At 51.8% G+C, this 18,010-nt stretch overlaps 4 protein-coding genes and 1 long non-coding RNA gene across 12 annotated transcripts in view; 1 reads left to right on the plus strand and 4 right to left on the minus strand.

Annotated features, from left to right (window-relative positions):
* Nucleotides 1-777: 777 nt before the first annotated feature.
* On the minus strand, nucleotides 778-4,139 carry mrm1 (mitochondrial rRNA methyltransferase 1 homolog (S. cerevisiae)). Of its 3 annotated transcripts, none has more exons than XM_023844898.1 (6): nucleotides 4,013-4,139; nucleotides 1,990-2,738; nucleotides 1,766-1,859; nucleotides 1,448-1,568; nucleotides 1,231-1,350; nucleotides 778-1,145 (listed from the first exon to the last, which is right to left on the minus strand). In XM_023844898.1, the coding sequence occupies exons 2-6, from the start codon at nucleotides 2,703-2,705 to the stop codon at nucleotides 1,096-1,098; spliced, it is 1,101 nt and encodes a 366-aa protein (XP_023700666.1). In that variant the 5' UTR covers nucleotides 2,706-2,738; nucleotides 4,013-4,139; the 3' UTR covers nucleotides 778-1,095. The 3 variants fall into 3 exon arrangements, with proteins under 3 accessions (XP_023700666.1, XP_023700667.1, XP_023700665.1); XM_023844899.2 differs by lacking the exon at nucleotides 4,013-4,139 and adding an exon at nucleotides 3,070-3,089; XM_023844897.1 differs by lacking the exon at nucleotides 4,013-4,139 and adding an exon at nucleotides 2,830-3,058.
* On the plus strand, nucleotides 2,509-3,990 carry LOC140582454 (uncharacterized). 3 transcript variants are annotated; one of them, XR_011985425.1, is made up of 2 exons: nucleotides 2,509-2,641; nucleotides 3,949-3,990. It is a non-coding gene; the product is annotated as an uncharacterized lncRNA (long non-coding RNA). The 3 variants fall into 3 exon arrangements; XR_011985424.1 differs by lacking the exon at nucleotides 2,509-2,641 and adding an exon at nucleotides 3,050-3,596; XR_011985423.1 differs by lacking the exon at nucleotides 2,509-2,641 and adding an exon at nucleotides 3,050-3,592.
* On the minus strand, nucleotides 4,052-7,673 carry LOC111860844 (dehydrogenase/reductase SDR family member 13-like). 2 transcript variants are annotated; one of them, XM_023844902.2, is made up of 5 exons: nucleotides 7,011-7,673; nucleotides 6,314-6,432; nucleotides 6,117-6,240; nucleotides 5,703-6,029; nucleotides 4,052-4,642 (listed from the first exon to the last, which is right to left on the minus strand). In XM_023844902.2, exons 1-5 carry the CDS (start codon nucleotides 7,144-7,146, stop codon nucleotides 4,383-4,385), a joined length of 966 nt encoding a protein of 321 aa, XP_023700670.1. In that variant the 5' UTR covers nucleotides 7,147-7,673; the 3' UTR covers nucleotides 4,052-4,382. The 2 variants fall into 2 exon arrangements, with proteins under 2 accessions (XP_023700670.1, XP_023700669.1); XM_023844901.2 differs by having other exon boundaries at nucleotides 5,703-6,240; nucleotides 7,011-7,639.
* A 94-nt stretch (nucleotides 7,674-7,767) lies between these two features.
* On the minus strand, nucleotides 7,768-15,096 carry LOC111860841 (PHD finger protein 12-like). 3 transcript variants are annotated; one of them, XM_023844895.2, is made up of 14 exons: nucleotides 14,606-15,096; nucleotides 14,174-14,346; nucleotides 12,637-12,709; nucleotides 11,925-12,303; nucleotides 11,704-11,827; nucleotides 11,403-11,544; nucleotides 11,178-11,318; nucleotides 10,859-11,032; nucleotides 10,331-10,691; nucleotides 10,108-10,227; nucleotides 9,748-9,846; nucleotides 9,580-9,662; nucleotides 9,104-9,275; nucleotides 7,768-8,950 (listed from the first exon to the last, which is right to left on the minus strand). In XM_023844895.2, exons 1-14 carry the CDS (start codon nucleotides 14,657-14,659, stop codon nucleotides 8,520-8,522), a joined length of 2,526 nt encoding a protein of 841 aa, XP_023700663.1. In that variant the 5' UTR covers nucleotides 14,660-15,096; the 3' UTR covers nucleotides 7,768-8,519. The 3 variants fall into 3 exon arrangements, with proteins under 3 accessions (XP_023700663.1, XP_023700662.1, XP_023700664.1); XM_023844894.2 differs by having other exon boundaries at nucleotides 14,174-14,349; nucleotides 14,606-15,094; XM_023844896.2 differs by having other exon boundaries at nucleotides 9,137-9,275; nucleotides 14,174-14,349; nucleotides 14,606-15,090.
* Nucleotides 15,097-16,275: 1,179 nt separating this feature from the next.
* The window catches only part of LOC111860814 (seizure protein 6 homolog), a 53,484-nt gene continuing 51,749 nt past the window's right edge, over nucleotides 16,276-18,010 (minus strand). Inside the window, exon 17 of the mRNA XM_072706799.1 lies at nucleotides 16,276-17,986. Coding sequence (XP_072562900.1) covers nucleotides 17,957-17,986 — 30 coding nt within the window. The 3' untranslated portion in view covers nucleotides 16,276-17,956. The remainder of the gene's footprint in view (nucleotides 17,987-18,010) is intronic.

The following is an 18,010-nucleotide window of genomic DNA, read 5'->3' on the forward strand; positions in this document are numbered from 1 at the left end:
GACCATCCGTGGTTAATCTGATGATCTTGTCTTAGAGTCACAACCCAAACAGCACCAACGCGACTCTAACGCTGCGAATGTAACTCTAACAAACACAGTGGATCCCTGTGAAAAGCAGCTCGTGCAAATCCAGCCTCAGGTAAAACGGGGGGGGGGGGGAGCATGGAAACAGGGGGCTTGTCTTTATGTCAAGGGGGGACGGGGGACGGGGGGGTGCAGGCCTGGCAAAGAATAACCACACAGCCAAGGAAGCGCAGAGTGTCTGAGAGGCACCGTAAGTCAGTTTGACCCGATTTCCAGGTCCAATTAACAGATGGGACAGGAACAGGAAGCCTTGGGGGGGAACGAGGACGGAGCCCAGCCAGTGATGGAGCCCCCCCGGAGCCGGAGAAATCAGAGACTATTATCCGGAAACAGTGACTCTCAATTAAAATAGGATTTAGCACAGAGATCCGACGTGCTGACTTAGATTAGACAGCGGCTCCTTAGAATCCAGGAGGCCAGGAAGCGGATAACCCGGATTCTTACTTGATGATGTCAAACGGCACGTGTCCAATAGGAATCCAGGACGGCGACAGAGAGAGAATCATTTCAAGGTGGCAGAACCGTTCAGCTGTGATGGGGAACACGTACCACGCTACATGGAGTGTGCACAGACAGAAAACACAAATATGTGACACACGTGGCCGGGAAGTGTGAAGATGGTCACATGATCTATGATATATCAGGCCCCGCCCCCCCAACTGGGTCTGCATTACACAGAATTCAACAGCCCCAGACATTAAAACAGTTTTTAATGTTATTTTACACTTTGTGTGTACAGTACCAATAGAGGCAAAACACTGTTTGAATGTGTTTGTTAAAGGGGGGCATCAGCTTTCATATCTGATCACCCCACTTAGGCAACATCACACACACACACACACACACACACACACTCACACACACACACACTCAGAGGAGTCCACCATCTGATATCACCACCCAGCCTGCGCCCCCTGGTGGCTGAGAGTGAGGTCACCCATGGCCCATCTCCACCCCCCAGTGAAGAACCACACGGCTGCCCGAGTCTCAGGGGCCGTGCCGGGGGAGGGCTCATCTACAGGGTCCACCCCGGGACATCAGCAGGGAGTGCAGCAGGATCCCTGCGGGGGAAGGGAGAATGGGTTCAGAGCCGAACGTGGCGGGTCGATGTGGGACGTGAAGCGGTTTCTGTGAGTTCGGGGCTACCTGTCGCCACGGAGACGTTGAGGGACTCGACAGCAGGATGCAGCTGGTGACGAGGACGAATTGTGACCAAGCTGTGGCATAGAGACAGGATCTCCGGGGACAGGCCGGTGCCCTCCCCCCCTGCGGAGAGAGAGAGCACACAGTTACAGGAGGCAGACCTCTCCCAGCCAATGGCTGTCAGGTGTCACCCATGACCAAGCGTGCAGGTACGTCTTACCCATCAGCAGCAGAGTGGGCCTGCTTAGTCGGAACTCCACGCAGTCCAGCACGGGGACGGCCGTGTTCTTGTCCATCATCCCCACAGAGCCCAGAACATGCCACCCCCGACTCACCTTCTCCTGAAACAACAGACAGCCCAACACACAAGTGGTCACACTTGGCAGTCAGGGTTATGAACCAGCACCGAAGCCTCTGTTTAGACATATGACCCAGAGGGATATTTTGTGTGTGTTCATAGTGCCCTCTGGTGGACATTGGAAGTATCACAACTGCCAAAGTTCTATGCAAGGTAATGGAGTGAAGTCCCCTTTGGTACCTTCAACAACTGGCTGAGGCTGTCATAGCCGTAGACACCCATGACCTCCATCACCCCTGAGCTGGCTTTACTGACGACAGGAGTCAGGGGACAACTAGGAAGAGAGTATCACCACATGCTAAGCACACAAACGTAACAGATGCTGAACTTCAGAGCCAATGAGATGCAGCCAGAGTCCCGGTAATGGCAGCATGCACAGATATAGATGCCACTGACGGCCATACCTGTTCCGCAGGCTGCTGGCGACTCGGTCTACCCCCAGGAAGTAGGCAGAGCGCAGGATGGCTCCAAGATTCATGGGGTCCTGTATCCCATCCAGTACCAGCCAAAGGGGGGGGTCTGTGTCTCCCTGCTCATGCTCTGCATCTTCCCCGTCCGAGAGGAACTCCAAGGGGCTGGCCTCCAGACACACGCCCTGGTGGACCCGCCTGCCGCTCATGGAGTCCAGCTGTGTCCTGCTGCAGCGCTGGATGGGTACGCCCCAGCGGCGGGCCTCCTCGCACACCCTCTGCACGGAGTCCCTCTGGGGCCCGAAGCCCTCCTTGACGCACAGCCTATAGAGCTCCCTCCGGCCCTGTGTGACGGCCAGGAGGCAGGGGGCCACGCCGAACAGGACCTCCACGCGGTCTCCGCGACCCTCCTGGCGCTCCGCCCCCCGCCGGCCCTCCGCCAAGTCCTCCACGCGCAGCTTCAGCAGCTCGGGCGAGATCCTGCCTCGCGCCGGAGCGCGAGGATGCGGGGCGCCCCACGCGATGTCGGCGTGACCGCGGCGCCGGGGCGATGCGCGCGGCGGCACGGGTGTCCTGGCGCTCGCGCCCGCCTTGCTGTCTCCAGGGAAACGCAAAGCCGCGGAGTGACCGAAGGAAGCTGCTCCAGGTCTGGGGCAGCACCGCCGGCAGGTCCAGCTCGGCGTCACCGCGGTTATTCTCATTAAAATCATCCTGCACTGTCGGGTTCAACTGTCGAACATTACCTGAGCAGAAGAGAAGGGAAGACAGTGTCTACTTTACTACAAGCCGAAGCAAAAACGCCTAACCGAGAAAACTTCAGCAAACACTACCTACAAATGAGAAGCAGTCAGATTACTGCGTGATTTAATTAGATCCACCGGATTAAGTTCATTTGTATCGTCCCACGTTTTAAAAGATATAAACACAAAACCCGGCGCCGTATTCATCCCGCAGTGCTGAGTGAAACTACGTTTCTCTAGGAATTTACTGCTTGAAATGATACTTAGCTAAAGTCGACCGAATTTCACGTTACATGGTCCCGTTCGCCCGAAGCGCAGCACGTTTACTGCGCACCTTCCCGGCCGCCGTACTTCCCGCACGGAAAAATCATAGCACCCTCTGCTGTCATAGTGTGGAACAGCAGGTGTTATTATCGTTATTATAAAAAGAATCGTTATTTTATTTATTTAGCAAACTCATTTATCCAAAGCGACGTACATGGAGCTGTTGGGGTTAAACTACTCTTTCAACAGAAAACATTTTTATTTTTACAAATGTAATTTCTATATAAAATTCTTATGGTAATGTACAGTGTATTTTTCAAGCAATTAACGTATTATAAATGACTTTAAATGAGTGACATCAGCAAAGTTTTCAAGTGTGCTTTGACACACGTTTCCTTCTGGCAAAACAGCAGGTGAAAGTTAATATGTTCGACCGGGAAGTCAGGGCCGGTTTGTATGCCCCGCCCCTCTTACGTCATTTGCCGTAAAATTGTACATATTTGAGACCGTCTCCCTGTCGCAATGAGCAGGAACACCAGCCGGAGACGGCCAAGTTTAACCTCTTTTCCCGGACTTCGGCACTGTCTAGGCTGGTTTGTATGTACAGCTGCCATTTACACACAGTATCCCTGGTTCTGGCAGTGAAGGTGTATTTTGCGATCCCATCTACCTTGCACATAGAGATTAATCATACGTACAATGTGGCAGCCAAACAAATAACATCAATCAGCATCTGTGCTGCGGTACAGGGGTCACCTTTCAATGCGATGCAACTCTACCGTTATCCCACAAGTGTGCAGTGAAATACAAAGCTGTCATGTGGGCGTCACCATGCTACATTTTACAAATACGCAGCCCTACTAGACAAACGAAATATGCAAAATCTCCACATATTCAACTTTACGAGATTATCAGTGCACATAATCTGTGCCACAAATCTGTTTTTCAGCCACAGTGATTCAACATGCTTCTCTGGCAGCGGCGGGGGGGGAGGACAAGGACATCATTGGTACCTCGAGAACGACCCCCATCAGATGCGAAGGAAGAGAGGGTGGTTTGCACTTGTTTATTGCCGTGAAGCAGAATTCAGGTTTGTGAGATTTACATATACCGATTTCACAGGTCTGTGTCTTATTCAGGAGATATGAAGCCGTCGGAGAATCTGGGAGGCTTCCCTGAACACAGGCCTCAGCAGGTAAAGAGCAGCAGCAAACACTGTCATCACCGTGTCCGGAGATCAGGCCAATCTGAAACGGAGACCCCAAGCAAAGGAGCCACCACTTAAACAACCAGAAAAAAAAAATCCACACTTGTGTGTGCATGGTCCTCTACTGCCATCCAGGTGCTGGGGGGGGGCGTGGCAGTGGCAGGGGGGCGTGGCCCTCAGGACAGGCCACTCAGCCTCTCGCTGACCTCCCACAGTTTCCTGGCCACTGCGTCGTCCCTGGCGTGGGCGCCCAGCTCCTGAGGCAGGCAGCAAGTGAAGTACTGTCCGCTGAGGGGTTCGAGGCCCTCCTGCAGTGCGCAGTGCAGCGTGGTCTGGGCCCCCTCCTCCGGGTCCAGAAAGAAGAGGCGGGACACAGGCTCGATGAACACCTTCTGCCACAGGCTGACGTGGCGAGACAGCTCCGTCCTCACGATGCCTGTGCGGCGGAGGGAGCAAGCGCGGGACGTCAGGGGCACAAACACATCCTCTACCTGTACTAACTCCATCACCTGTACTTTCCCTGAGTGACAGGGGCCCTAAGAGATGCGGAATATAGTTGGATTGATCCAAGATGGGGGCCCAAAGTCTCTAGCAGTGCTCCTGTTTAACAGTACAAATCTGGTGGTGTTTTTTCAATGATCCATTTCTATTATTGCACAAATAACGTCACTGATTTATTAATACATATTTCCTTAATATTCCGCTATTCTATTTTTCAGGATATTCCATTTATATACTGTGTTTTTTATCATTTGTCTTTGCACTACATGTCTGTTCGTCTGTGCCATACATACCTGCACAAGAATATCCCCCTGGGATCAATAATGTTCATCTTAATCCTAATCTTACACAGAACCCGATATCTACGATATCTACCCATCAGGGCCCCATCTCACCCCGGCCACCACCTCTTCACCCTGCTGCCCTCTGGAAGGCGCTATAGATCCACTAAGACGTGCACATCCAGACTACTGAAAAGCGTCCATCTGAACGCTATCAAAGACCTGAACTCATAAATGACTGTTCACTGCATCTAAATGCAAGGTTCTGATCTCCTGTCTTTCGCCGGCATGTACGGCACAAAAGGGCAATATCCCTGGGACTCATTGCGATTATCATCATTTATTTATTTACTACTAATATACTTAGACCTTGTATATACGTATGCATTGAAAAGCACTCAATGGTTTATTGCTTTATATAAATGCCTGTGTTTTTACATTGTTGTGTGTGTATGTGTGGCTCAATATGCAGAGCATTGTATGTGTTGAATCTGTTACACTGTATGTACTATTAAGGGGACACTAAATGTCATTGTACATCTGAGCAATGACAATAAAAGGCATTCTATTCTATTCCATTAATAAAACATTACAAGCAGAAGTTTTGAATAAAACTGGCGTAATTAATACTGGCTTAAAACTGGCTACACGTGCTTCGAAGCTGAAAAGGACAGCCGCTGATGTGAGTCATGGCACCGGCGGCAGGTCACGCACCGGGGTGAACGCTGTAGCAGGAAACGGTGGTCCCGCGCAGCCTCCTGGCCAGCTCGCGCGTGAACAGCACGTTGCACAGCTTGCTGTTGCAGTACGCCTGGAAGAACTGCCAGCTGTAGCGGCCGGAGCCCAAGTCCTTGGTGGCCAGGAGCTCGTCGAAGTCGACGCGGCCCCAGCGGTGGGCGACGGAGGACAGCGTGATCACACGGCCCCCCGCCCCCTCCTTCAACCTCTCCAGAAGCAGGCAGGTGAGCAGGAAGTGTCCCAGGTGGTTGACCCCGAACTCGACCCCGAAGCCGTCCTTCGTGCGCCCGTCCGCCACCAGACCTGAGCCGCGTGGGGAACACCAGTGCGTGAAGCTGATGGGGAGGACACCGAGAAGGTGGGGGCGGAGGAGGGGGGTGCGGGACTCACCAGCGTTGTTAATCAGCAGGTCGAGCCTGGGCTCCGTCTTCAAGAAGGTGTTCGCGAAGGATCGAACAGACTGCAGGCTCCCCAGGTCCAGCTGTAGGTACACTACCTGGGTGCTGCCCGTTTCCTGGAGAACATGTAATGTTCAGACTACAAGAAAACAAGCAAATTCACTCCCCCCCCTGCAGCAAAGCTCTCACCCGCTCGATGTCTCGGATCGCAGCCTCCGCCCTCTCCTGGCTACGACAGGCCAGGATTACTCTGGACCCCCTCCTCGCCAGCTCCTTGGCTGTGGTTTTCCCGATGCCGGTGTTTCCCCCTGAGGGAAGCACACGGGTAGATCTCGATTAACACACACGTAAACCTAACAGCCAGGTCCGCTCTCCCCTAGTTAAAGGGAAAGGCGGTCTGGCGGCCCTCGGCTCGGTAAATGCGCTGCGTTTGGACCCAAAGCCCGCTTATCATCAGATGTCAACTTCGGTCAGCTGGCTGGCGTGAGATTTTCAATTCGAGACAAAGTTCGCAGACGCATTTACATGTATGTAACAGTTTTATTATCGTGTAGGGTTTGCAAACTACCCCAACGCTTTTGATGTCGCTAATTTTAGGTTTATAATTAAATAATATAGATATGCCTAAAGATTTCTTGCGTGAGTCTGAAACCGTGAGTAACACGCCAGATATGAAAGAGTTAGCAGCCCTGCATTTCGACCAAAACTGAACTAAAACCCGAAAAGGAAACTTCCCGGAAAAAGTGGGACCGAAAGTAAGCCGGCTGCTTAAAAGGCTTGTTCCAAAGCACAAGTATGGTTCATGCGGATCAGTGAACAGGCTTTAAAAAGCTCCGCTGGTTTCATGTAACAAACAGGGCGGCCGAGACCCTTCGTTTCATCCTACCTGTGATGATGACCGTCCTGCCGGTCATGGCCGCACCGCTTACGCACACAGACCTCCGAAAGAAGGTCTCGGTGATTAGAGCGTAAAGCGCATAGATCGCGACGAGCAGCGCGGCGGCTGGCAGGAGCTCGCACATGGCGCGGCTGGATGGATGGACTCGGGGCACCGGAGACGCGTGGCGGGCTGCGGCGCTGGACCAGCACGGAGCGGCGACTCGGCTCGAATCAGCTCCACTCCTTTTCTTGTCTCCCACTGTCTTTGCTTGTTTTACCGGTTTGCCACCTCTAGTCCCCCGCCGAATTGCAGCCCGGGCTCGGTCTACTGGTCGAGCCGGTCGTGAACAGTGAACCTATTCACCGCCAGTATGACAGGTTTGGGAACCGGACTGGCGCAGGATCCAACCTCAGACTGACCGCAAAAGAACCGGAGCTTTTCTAAAAATGGGTGCAAAACAAGGTGTCGTTCGTGGGACCGGTCTGTTCTGATTTCGGACAGTGAAAAAAATTACTCAGCACACTTAAAAAATAAACTTCCATAGACCTGAGAATAAAGAGCAGCCTTAACTATTACTAGGATTATGGAATTGTAGCAAGTATCTTTCATCTTTCTGCCCTCGCTGAGTCTGGGGAAGTGGGCGGGTTTCCAGGCCGTGATGCCCCCCCGAATTTACCCATACAAACAGATTAAAAGCGGCGCACACCCCCTCCCGGCCCGTCCACATCACTCAAATTAAAGGACACGAGTTTCTTCCAGTTGGTTCTTTAAAAAATTCTGTGTATATTTACACCGTTTTAACAGACAATTAGACATCAAAGTTTGTGTATTTACAACACAGATGCTGGTTCCAATGGTCTGGAATATTTACATGTTAATTGAAAAACGGAGAACACGGACACATCCCCCCCTTTCTTGTTCCGTAGACAACGGGAGACATTTAAAATATAACAGTGCGTTTATATACCAGAGAGCATTGCCGGCACCAAGCCGAGTTTCTTAATTTGTGTGTTCAAACACACACACAGACGCATATATAAACACACACAACGTGTATATTTTAACGCACATACGAATATACACGTGTACATGCAAATATACGTTTCGCATGTGTGCCTTTACACGTACCTACACGTGTATCCATATTGTATGCTTTATATCCATCTGCAGTGCAAAAAAACACCAACAGTACAGATATGGAGAGATTAAAAAGTCCAAGAAAATCATCGATCCCACTCGGGGGAAACGTATAAAATCCGACCCACACGGCGCCGACGAGCCCTCCAAATAAAAGCCACGCTCGCTAGCGCCCCCTGACGTTATCAAAGTTTCTCTTTCCTTGTATGTAAAACGTAACAAAACGTTTAGAAACTCCATGTGCAACTTGCCACAAATTTTTAGCCCCCAAAAATACTTCATTTCATGCAAGTCTGTAGTTAAATAAGAATAATTATTAAAAATCCTCTTCATTTGTACAAGTTGGCTGGGGGAGGCTGTTGCCAGGGTAACCGGTTGCTAGGGGACGGCACCGTGACACAGCACCGGAGGTGGGCGGAGCTTGAGAGTCTGCCGGGCGGCCGGCTCTGTCCGCGTATCCTGCTCCTCCTCGTCATCCTCGGGTTCCACCTCGCCTTCCTCCGGCTCTGTCCGCTCCTCCACCTCCCTGCCCCGCTCTGGCGGCTCCTCCTTTGCCGGCACATGCGTGAACTCCGTGACGGTGAACACGAACTGCAGGCAGCCCAGCTTCACGGAGCTGCCGTGATGGAGTAGCGCCGTGCCCTCCCAGCCGGCCCCGCTGCCCCCGATCAGGCTGGAGCTGCTGGCCCGGCAACCACAGGGGGGGCGTGCCCCGCTCCCCGACCGGCTGCTCATCACGCCCCCTGCTGGCACCGTTTGCCCCGTCCCTTCCTTCTCTTCCTCCTCCCGCTTCCGTTTCCTACAGCGCCCTGTGGGACACAAGCAAGCCACCGGCCAATCAGAGTCCCGCAGCATCCGCAACACTAACAGCAAGTTGGGTCCCTGACCACCATTACAAAATGACTCTGCGGTCTGGGCCCTGACTACTATGCCACCTAGTGGCTGCCAAGCAAAATGCTCACAAAGGCTGGAGTGTGTGGTGAGGGGTGACTCACGGCCGTGGGTACGCGCTCTTGGGACCACGCTGCCAGCAGCCATGGGAGGGGTCTTCTCTGAGAAGTCGCAGGAGTACAGGACATTGTCGACCGTGGTTCCATGCTCACTATAGTTCAGCAGCTCGTAATGCTTGGTGTTCTGGATGGATGGACACGCAGATCAGTTGACAGAACAGGATCATGAACCATGGAGAAGGAATGATACTGCGATGACCTAGACTATGATTAAACCAGATTTCGAAAGTGGACCAAACCAACCAGTTTTACCGGATACGGAAGGTTCAGATGATACAACTCCCAATTTATTCACACGTCAATGTAAGTGAACAAAAAGCAGATAAAAAAAAAAAAACAAAAAAAAAAACACGAATGTTCCTTTTATTCATTCACAGAGCAGGGACACTTAATCGCTGTGCCCCCTGGTGGTTGGTGCTGGTACTGACCTCGTCGTAGAAGATACAGGCGTGCTTTCCCGACACGTAGTTACAGTGTCCGTACTTGGTCAGGCATACGTCCATGTCGGCACCTGGTGACGGGGGTGGGGTGAGGGTGTTACTGAATGTCGACCTACATCACTCGAACCTGCAGCCGGAGCCCAGGGTCCCGCTCACCTGTTCCTATGTACAGGGTCCTGTACCACATGTTTACTGCTTCACCTTTTCCCGTTAGGGGGTAAAAGGCAGCGCGGGCCTGACCCTGAGTATTCACAGCTGGGGAGGGACAGAGAGGAGGGAGTGAGTAACGTGTATAAGAGTGATGGGCAAAATGATACTTATGAACCATTTAATGTATTTTTTTGACTACACTAGATGGCGCTGTCTGTTCAAAAAAGGGCTCAAAGCATGCCCCAAAGCAAGCTAAGAGTGCCATCTAGTGGGGTGAAAAAATACAGCAAATGGTTCATGAAGCTTCATTTGCCCATCACTAATGTATAATCTACGAAGGACAGGATGAATGGGGAGGGGCTGCACCTGGAAGGGGCGGAGACTGTGGCTTTGCGGAGGGCGGGGCTTTGGGCCGAGAAAACTGCCGGATCCTTTGCCAGGCGAGGACCCTGATGAGCTGCTCATCCAGGAGACTCAAATCCACGTCTGCAGAGGCAAAGAACGTCCCGCCTTTATAAAGCCGCCCTACAGTTGGCCTGTTACAGCATAAAAGCCCTTTCACTGCTCCCCCTGGTGGCAGGGGCCTTACCAACAACGCTGCTGCCCTGGGGGGCTCTGGGCAGGGTGACGGCGCGGGAGCCTGCAGTGGGGGTGGATGGTGGTAGCGCCTTTCGGGGCTCCTCCACTTTGACGTCGGTGCTGAGTGAGCCCACGGGCTGCTGGGTGAGGTCACAGGACCCTGGGGTGCTGGCCGAAGGCGCACGACAGCGGGGGGGTGCTTCCGGAGGTCGCTCCTCACATGGGGGGGCGGGACGAGCCAGGCTGCTCTCGTCGGGGGCGACATGAGGCTTGGCGTCGGTCTGCCCGCAGTGCCGTGACAGGGAGGGGGTCTGCTTGGCAGATAGGTGCCTGACAAAGCTGCACTGGAGGGCGATGATGTCCTGCAGCCACTGCGAGACAGTGGGGGGGGGGGGGGGGGGGGGGGGGAGTATGGTACCACATAGCTTGCATTATCATACACAGCAACTAGGGGGCACTGTGGTGCTTATTAAATAAAGTGATGGCAGAGTCCATGAATGCATGTACTGTGTCGGGAATTGACAGATAGACCACTCACCTCTCTCTGCTCATCCTCGCTGGTGAAGCGGCAGGTGGAGGCGGATGAGGAGGAGGGTGGGTGCTGAAGGAGTGGGTCTGATACACCATTACAGATGAGCTCCCCAACTCGGACCCCATCCGGGGCCCGCAGGGTCAATGGACAGCGGTATAAGGACTTGATGGCTTCAGGCACCTGCCAAGGGTTGTTGTGGAGGGAAGGGGGCACGCAGTTGGATTTCATGTTACCATTTGACTTTACTGCGGTGTGGCTGGGGGCGTGGCTTACATAGGATCTCCTTCTCAAGTGGGTGTGACCCAAGGTGGGGGCGAGCGGTTACCTTGAACACGTCCCTCGGTTGGGGGTGTGGCCAGTGCTCCTGGCGTGCCCGCTGCAGGAAGTCCACTTTGACGGCCTGCTGGGAAATGCGGTCCTGGAAGCGGTCGAGCAGCTGGCACCGCTGGCCAAAGGTCAGGCTGCCCTGTAACGGGACAGGACCATGGAAGTGGGGCATGATGGGAAACAGAGGTATATGTGGTAGGCGGGGGGGGGGGTGCAGGCTCACCGCCACAGCTGCCTCGTGCTGCGTGTGACTGGAGCACACCCACGCCCCTGTAGGCATGGCCGACAGCGGGGGAACCGTGCAGCTCATGTGGAACAGCAGGGGGCAGCAGTCACACTGGATCAACGGAGCCAGGCGGCAGGTCCTGCGGGGGCAGATCAGCGAGATGATGCACTTGTGGAGGCGGGGGGCGTCCCGGCAGAGAGCCCCCGTCGCCTTCTCATCATGCTTCACCGCAAGCAGAACCTCAAGACAGCAGAGATTACAAGCCCAGGGGTCAGAGGTCAAGGGTCAGGGATCATACCTGCCACAGGAGAAGCAGAGCTTCCCTGGCAGCGGAAGTAGCCCACCAGGGTCCAAATTATGCTGAGATCGCTTCACGCTTTTTCCTATGGAGGACAGATCTTTGCGTCTCCTCTTACTGCTCCCTGGGTGGAGACACACACATAAGCTTGCACAAGCGCACACACACACACACACACACACACACACACACACATGCACGCACGCACAGCCGGACCTCACCTGACATGGCCCCCGGGCCGCCAAGCTCACTGGGCAACGCAGACCCAGCACAGCCCCTTGTCATGGCAGCGGCGATCAGCAGCGCCAGGGGCTTCTGCAGGCATGTCCCGGTGCCGTCCAACGCCGAGCCCAGACCCTGTGGCTCGTCCTCCACGTCCAGCAGGTCCTCGTCCTCGTTCTGCTCAGAGGGCGTGGCCGTGTCGGTGGAGGCTCCGGAGGCAGGCGTGGCCGGCCGCTCCAGGAGCCGGACATGCGCCATGGCGGGGCTCGGCTCTGGCCACGGCTCTGCCCCTCCCTCCAGCCGCACGGTGTCCAGCTCTGGGTCGGGCGTCGGCTTGGCCAGAGTCCGCTCCAGGAGCCCGTTGACCTGCTCCTGCTTCTGCAAGTGTTCGGGGGGTTAACAGCTTAGCCACGCTAACAGGTGATATAAGTATTTTTGTGTTACTTTTTATGTTATATTTTGTGTCAACTACGGTGATGTGACTTTTCTGTAACCCCATTGGATGAAGGCTTACTGCAATCCCATTGGATGAAGGCTTACTGCAATCCCATTGGATGAAGGCTTACTGCAATCCCATTGGATGAAGGCTTACTGCAATCCCATTGGATGAAGGCTTACTGCAATCCCATTGGATGAAGGCTTACTGCAACCCCATTGGATGGCTTGGAAGGCTTCAGCTAAATAACCTAATGAGGGAGAATCTCAGCTTACCTTCCTGTGCAGGATGCAGAGGTGACATATCCAGCCAGCAGGGGGCAGTGTTTCCTCACTCAGCGGTGGGTCGCTGTAGGCGCCAGAGAAGCAGAAGGTTACCGATATGACCCACTTACTTTAAACACGAGGCCTAGGTGATAAAACAGAGGGCTGCACGTTTCTTTTGAAGGGTTTCACCATGCGTGGTGTGTAAAGCGGATTTCCTGCCAGGTGAAGAGCAGCCCGATCACAACCAGCTGCCCCATCAAGGCAGGAACTGCAGACGCTGCTCCCCCTCGGGCCCCAGCAGGGCAAGTGGACAACCCATCCAGTGCGATAACATCACACCCGAGTTCTTCACCACGGAGATTAGCCACAACTAAGCAAGAAAATATGCGAAAGGGAACTCTGCGAGTAGCAGGGAAGGCGGCGAAAAACAGGTCGAACTGCATGTTACAAGATGAGAGGGGGAATCACCCCACCCCAGATGGGACCGCTGCAGACAGGAAAACAGAGGCCAGGCTGAACCACAGCGGTAGCAGGAAGGCAACGGTAACAATGAAACACTTGTCAGTTTTTAAGATTTAGTTACAAGAGGAAAGCAGCCTTAAATCACTTTACAGTCACGTATAATGTGTACAAAGTACAGAGCAAATACAGCAATAACTGCCAGGCCATTCACTACAGCTGAAGAACGGTAGGACACGCCCCCTCCCTGCCGCCTCACGTTATGCGTCCAGTCCCCACGACAGGTGCGTGGCGCTGCCGCCACCTAGTGCCCGCACGGGAAACTGCAGCGCAGATCACAAACAGATAAGACAGCGGAGAGTGGCCTTAAAGACCCCTGCAGGGCACACGCTACGCGTACGCTGCCATGCTCGTCGTTTCAGAGGAGGCGCAAAGACCATTTAAAAATAAAGACTGCAGATATACGGAACTCATAAAAGAAAGACTGCCAAAATAAAACATTTATAAACAAACACTGCTGCTTGGGTCATTTATAAAACAAGGAGACCTCATTTCCAATAACCTACGTAGAGTAAACAGTTTAACCTAATCTGTAAGACTGTGGGGCCACCCAGATGAGAACCGTTATGTGTTCAGTAAATATACCACCGCTACACATCTGAACACGTAACATCAGTCTGTGTTCAGCACTTTCCTTTCACAAGACCTGAACATGTTATTAATGTGACACTGCCACGGATGTTGTCGTGTCACTAAAGTAACACTGTCACAGATCGGGTCATCTCACATACATGTGTTCAGCAGATGTGACACTGTCCTGAACATGTCTTTAACGCGACGCTGTCATAGATCTATCATCTTCTTGGCCACAGCAACGAAACACCACTGCCAGCTTCCAACCGACCCATAACATTCGAGCAAAATGGCGCTCGAGTTTAAAAAATGGAAATTTAAATCCTGGTCGCCATATTGTGTAAACGTAAGCACATATGTGCGCGAAATCGGGGTTCCGGGCTTGAAGCTCCCCCGACACCCAGTGTCGCTAAAACACTTCAATAACGCACATAAACAAGCCGGCAGGTCTCACCAGCACTGGGGATGGAAGGCGGCAGGGCAGCGGTCACAATCCAGCAGCTCGCCGCCCTCGCCGCAGCCGTCACAGGCGCTGCGGTTCGCCGCACGGCTGTTTCTCTGGACCTCCAGCTTTCGGCTAGCCTTCCCTCCTTCATCCGGCCTGGGGGGCGCCAGCAGGGTCTGGATCTGCTGCAGGGTTGCAGATGAGAACCGCCGTCAGAACGCTGATCTCTGGCTGTTAACGCGATTAAAGTGTGGCTGGAAAGACAGGGATCACAGGGACCGAGACCTCGGATCACGAAGCCGGGCCCGCCCCCCGGGACTAACGAGCAATGAGCCGGCAACTGTACCCCGCCGGTCCCGGTCTGGTCGGCCCCAAGCAGACAGTGTGAGCGGGACCAGGACCCCCGCAGCCTGGCACGGTCAACCTTCGCCCCGGTCTCACCTCCATCAGACCCCCTGATGTGTCCAGATCGTACGGCGCCCCGGAGCTCTCCATCCCGCCGCGTCTGCGCAGCAGCTCTCAATCAGTCCGTCTTCAGAAGAAGCTCTTAAGGTAGAAATAAAACGAAAAACCTCCGACGAGTGTTCAGGGCGCAGTCAGCGTCCAGCCCGGGGGACGGAGCGCCCGGGCCGGCCCGCGTCGCCCCGAAGCGCGGTCTAATCAAAGCGACCTTCCGGGCTGACAGGCCGGAGACAGGATGCCCCACAAGCCCGGAGGCCTATCCGACAAGGGGCCGCCATGCGCTCCATGATAAACCTGGAGAAGCGACCTGGCTGCGAGCTACGGATGCCGTGGCGAAAAGCCCGTTATGGCTGCGGGGGAGAGGCTGTCCGTCGGTTGCGACGCCGCTCTGGACGCGTCCCCTCCACGGCGTCGGGGCGACGGGGACGTGCACGGTGTCTGTGCGTGCGCGCTACCGACACGGCCAGTGCATCCGCCTGCGGGTTTTTGGCGCTGTGATGTTTTTATATGGAATTTCAACTGTTCATGCGCACGTATTTTTCAGTTTACCTTTACACTTACATGACGTGATAAAATAATATGAAAGAAAATATCAAACATTAATCACCTTTCTACTATACAGTAACGGAAGTCATTGTTGACAAATATTAATTTTCAATTTTGATTGGCTAACGTGCATCGCACTGGACCAATTAGATTCACGGGTATTAATACGTGGCCGTAAACATAGACGCCATCTTGCATTTGGAGGACTCACGCTTTGCTGACGTTGTGTGTTGTGAGCGCTGGCTTGTGAATTCCATGCATCGCTTTGTGCTGATAACAATAAATATCAACAGGACAAGCACGTTGGAAGCGAATAATCTGTTTAATAAAAACGGAGATATTTTCTGTATGCGTGTATTTTGATAAATGTATTTTTTACTTAAAGTGGTATAAGTATTCGTGGAAAACAAATGATTAACTTGAGAATTGAAACTATCACCTGATTTGCTGTTTTAATCGTGGCATTGGCAGCATGTATCAGAAGATGTAAAGCAGTAATGAACAGATATTACATGAGGACATACCAAATCATCCCATAGTCCGGTCATTTCTTTTATGTAGTTTAATATTTTAACAGTGTTTCTATCACTGGTCTTCCGTTTAGATGTCAAAAGAGTAATATAACACATTTGGGCCCTGTGTGGGCCCGGTTTGGACTTAATAATATAATAAACTTAAGCGCCAGCTCCATCGTACATCTACTGAAATTCGGTCTCTTTAACTTTGGTGTCATGTGAGAGTTTCGGTACCCTATACCAATGACACAGTATGCCACCCAGAATCATATTACCTTAAGTTCCGTAGCTGTATGAGGGATGTTTCGTCTTCTTTCCTTATTTGCAAAGTTTATTGCTAAATTATGCTGCTTTTGAGCCATTCAAGAAAAAAAAAAAATCACAGGGTCATGGTGGGTTTGCTGGAGCTAATGCCAGTCCATCACAGTGAACGCACCAGGGGCAGCATTAGGGATGATAGTTAAATTAACTGCATGTTTCTCAACAAGATTAGGATCCCAGAACCAGAAGGTATGAGGCAGCATTGCTATCCAATGAACCATCATGAGACCCCTTTTTGAAGAAAAAAAAAAACAAAATATCCAAAGCCATATTCAAACACTGCATTCCATTATTAGCGTAATGTTTAGCGTAACTTCAATATTAATGTATTTACTTATCAGTTTCCATGTGTGCTCATCCATATTATTACACAAGCTGACAATGGACACAAATCATACCATATGAGTTTGAGAATCATAACAATGTTCAACAGCAATCCGCAAGCAAGATTTTCACTCTTAAACTGTGAAATATTAATTGTAAAATCACTGGAAATTTGTAACTGTATCCAAAAACTCTGGAAAACTATTTGTAGTACATCGTGAGTTTGTAAGGAGCTCAAACACATGTAAATTCCAAAGGAAGTCACTCCGGTTTGTGGACTTGGTTCTGTGTTTTCCAGTCACCCTGCACGTGTTAAGTGATATTAATGATATTTCAACATAAAAATGTCACACAAAGTAAAAGTGAGCCTCACGTTCAACACATCAGCCTGTTGAACATTTTATCTTCAGGTTGTCATCTAAAAGCAGATTGTGCAAAGTTACAGCATAACAAGAACCAGCATTTAAAACCATAGGAAGCACACAGAGTGGCTCCCTGAATTTTTCTGGAATAATCCAGGCAGAGGTACTTACATTCTCTCTACATGTAATACTCAGATGGTACCTTAGGGACACAGTAGTGATTGTAGTTTTGATTCCAGTTGTTTTTTCTGCACATATATAATCTACTTTAGCGACAGGCAAAGTTGCAGCCCCCCATGATATTTTTTTATCCCCTGTTCATAAAACGAGCAACCCCAAACACACACACACCCCAGTAAATATTTCTGAGATGAAATATTTTTTATATGAAATTATATGAAAACTGGCAAATCTCTTTCATGATCAGGTGTCCTTATTTGTGTACCACGTAGGTCAACTAAGAGTGAATGAAGTGGGCAAACAGATTAGGAAGGAGAGGAACCCGATGGAATCGAGCCCTAGGTGACCTCCCAGTAAGTCCAATATGGAGGGCAAGGATGTAGGGTAAAGCCCAGTAGTACCGTCAGGTTTTCTTCATGCTGCGTCACCCATGTCAGTGGTCATGACCTTTGGGCATCGAATGGCAGCATTTTAGGAGTCAGGGAATTACATGTTACATGGAAATAGAAGGTGGATGGGTCTTGTGAGTGACCTTGACGAGAAGAATCTGGCCTCAGCACAGATCCCTGTAACAGCTTACACACGTACCACACCTCTCCACTGTTGTGTTTATAAGCTGGAGTCCGATGACGCCGGTTTGCCGGAATGTTCTTTTCCCGGGTCAGAGTACAGAACCACGTTCTATTCCCATGGTGCTTTGCAGGCTGCTTACATCACACTGGATAAAGAGTCATCATAATTTGCAGAGCAAAGGGACAAATAAAAAAGTTTTCTGGTCCCTAGTCTTAATAATTCCTCAAACAGTTAAAACTAGAAATTGTTTCAGAATCTAAAAATACCCAAACGCCTTCAAAAAAAAAAAACAAAACAAAAGCAACCCTCCCATTCTCTTTGCGACATTGGCAAAGTTGCTCACTCAGGCAAGATATTTTACAGCAGCCAGAAAGGAGGAAGAGGAGCAAAGGGGAAGGGGATGGAGATGAAGGGGAGTCCGTGGTGGCTGAGGAGTGACGTGAGCTGCGGCGATGTTTCCAAGAGGCAGGGAAAAGGGTGGGAGCTGCCCCCCCCCCACGCAAAGGTCATTAAATGGAGACCTCGTACTCTCTGGAGTCCTGTGAAAACCAGACACACACACA

The sequence above is a fragment of the Paramormyrops kingsleyae genome, chromosome 24 (assembly GCF_048594095.1).
Source record: "Paramormyrops kingsleyae isolate MSU_618 chromosome 24, PKINGS_0.4, whole genome shotgun sequence".
Classification (NCBI taxonomy): Eukaryota; Metazoa; Chordata; class Actinopteri; order Osteoglossiformes; family Mormyridae; genus Paramormyrops; species Paramormyrops kingsleyae.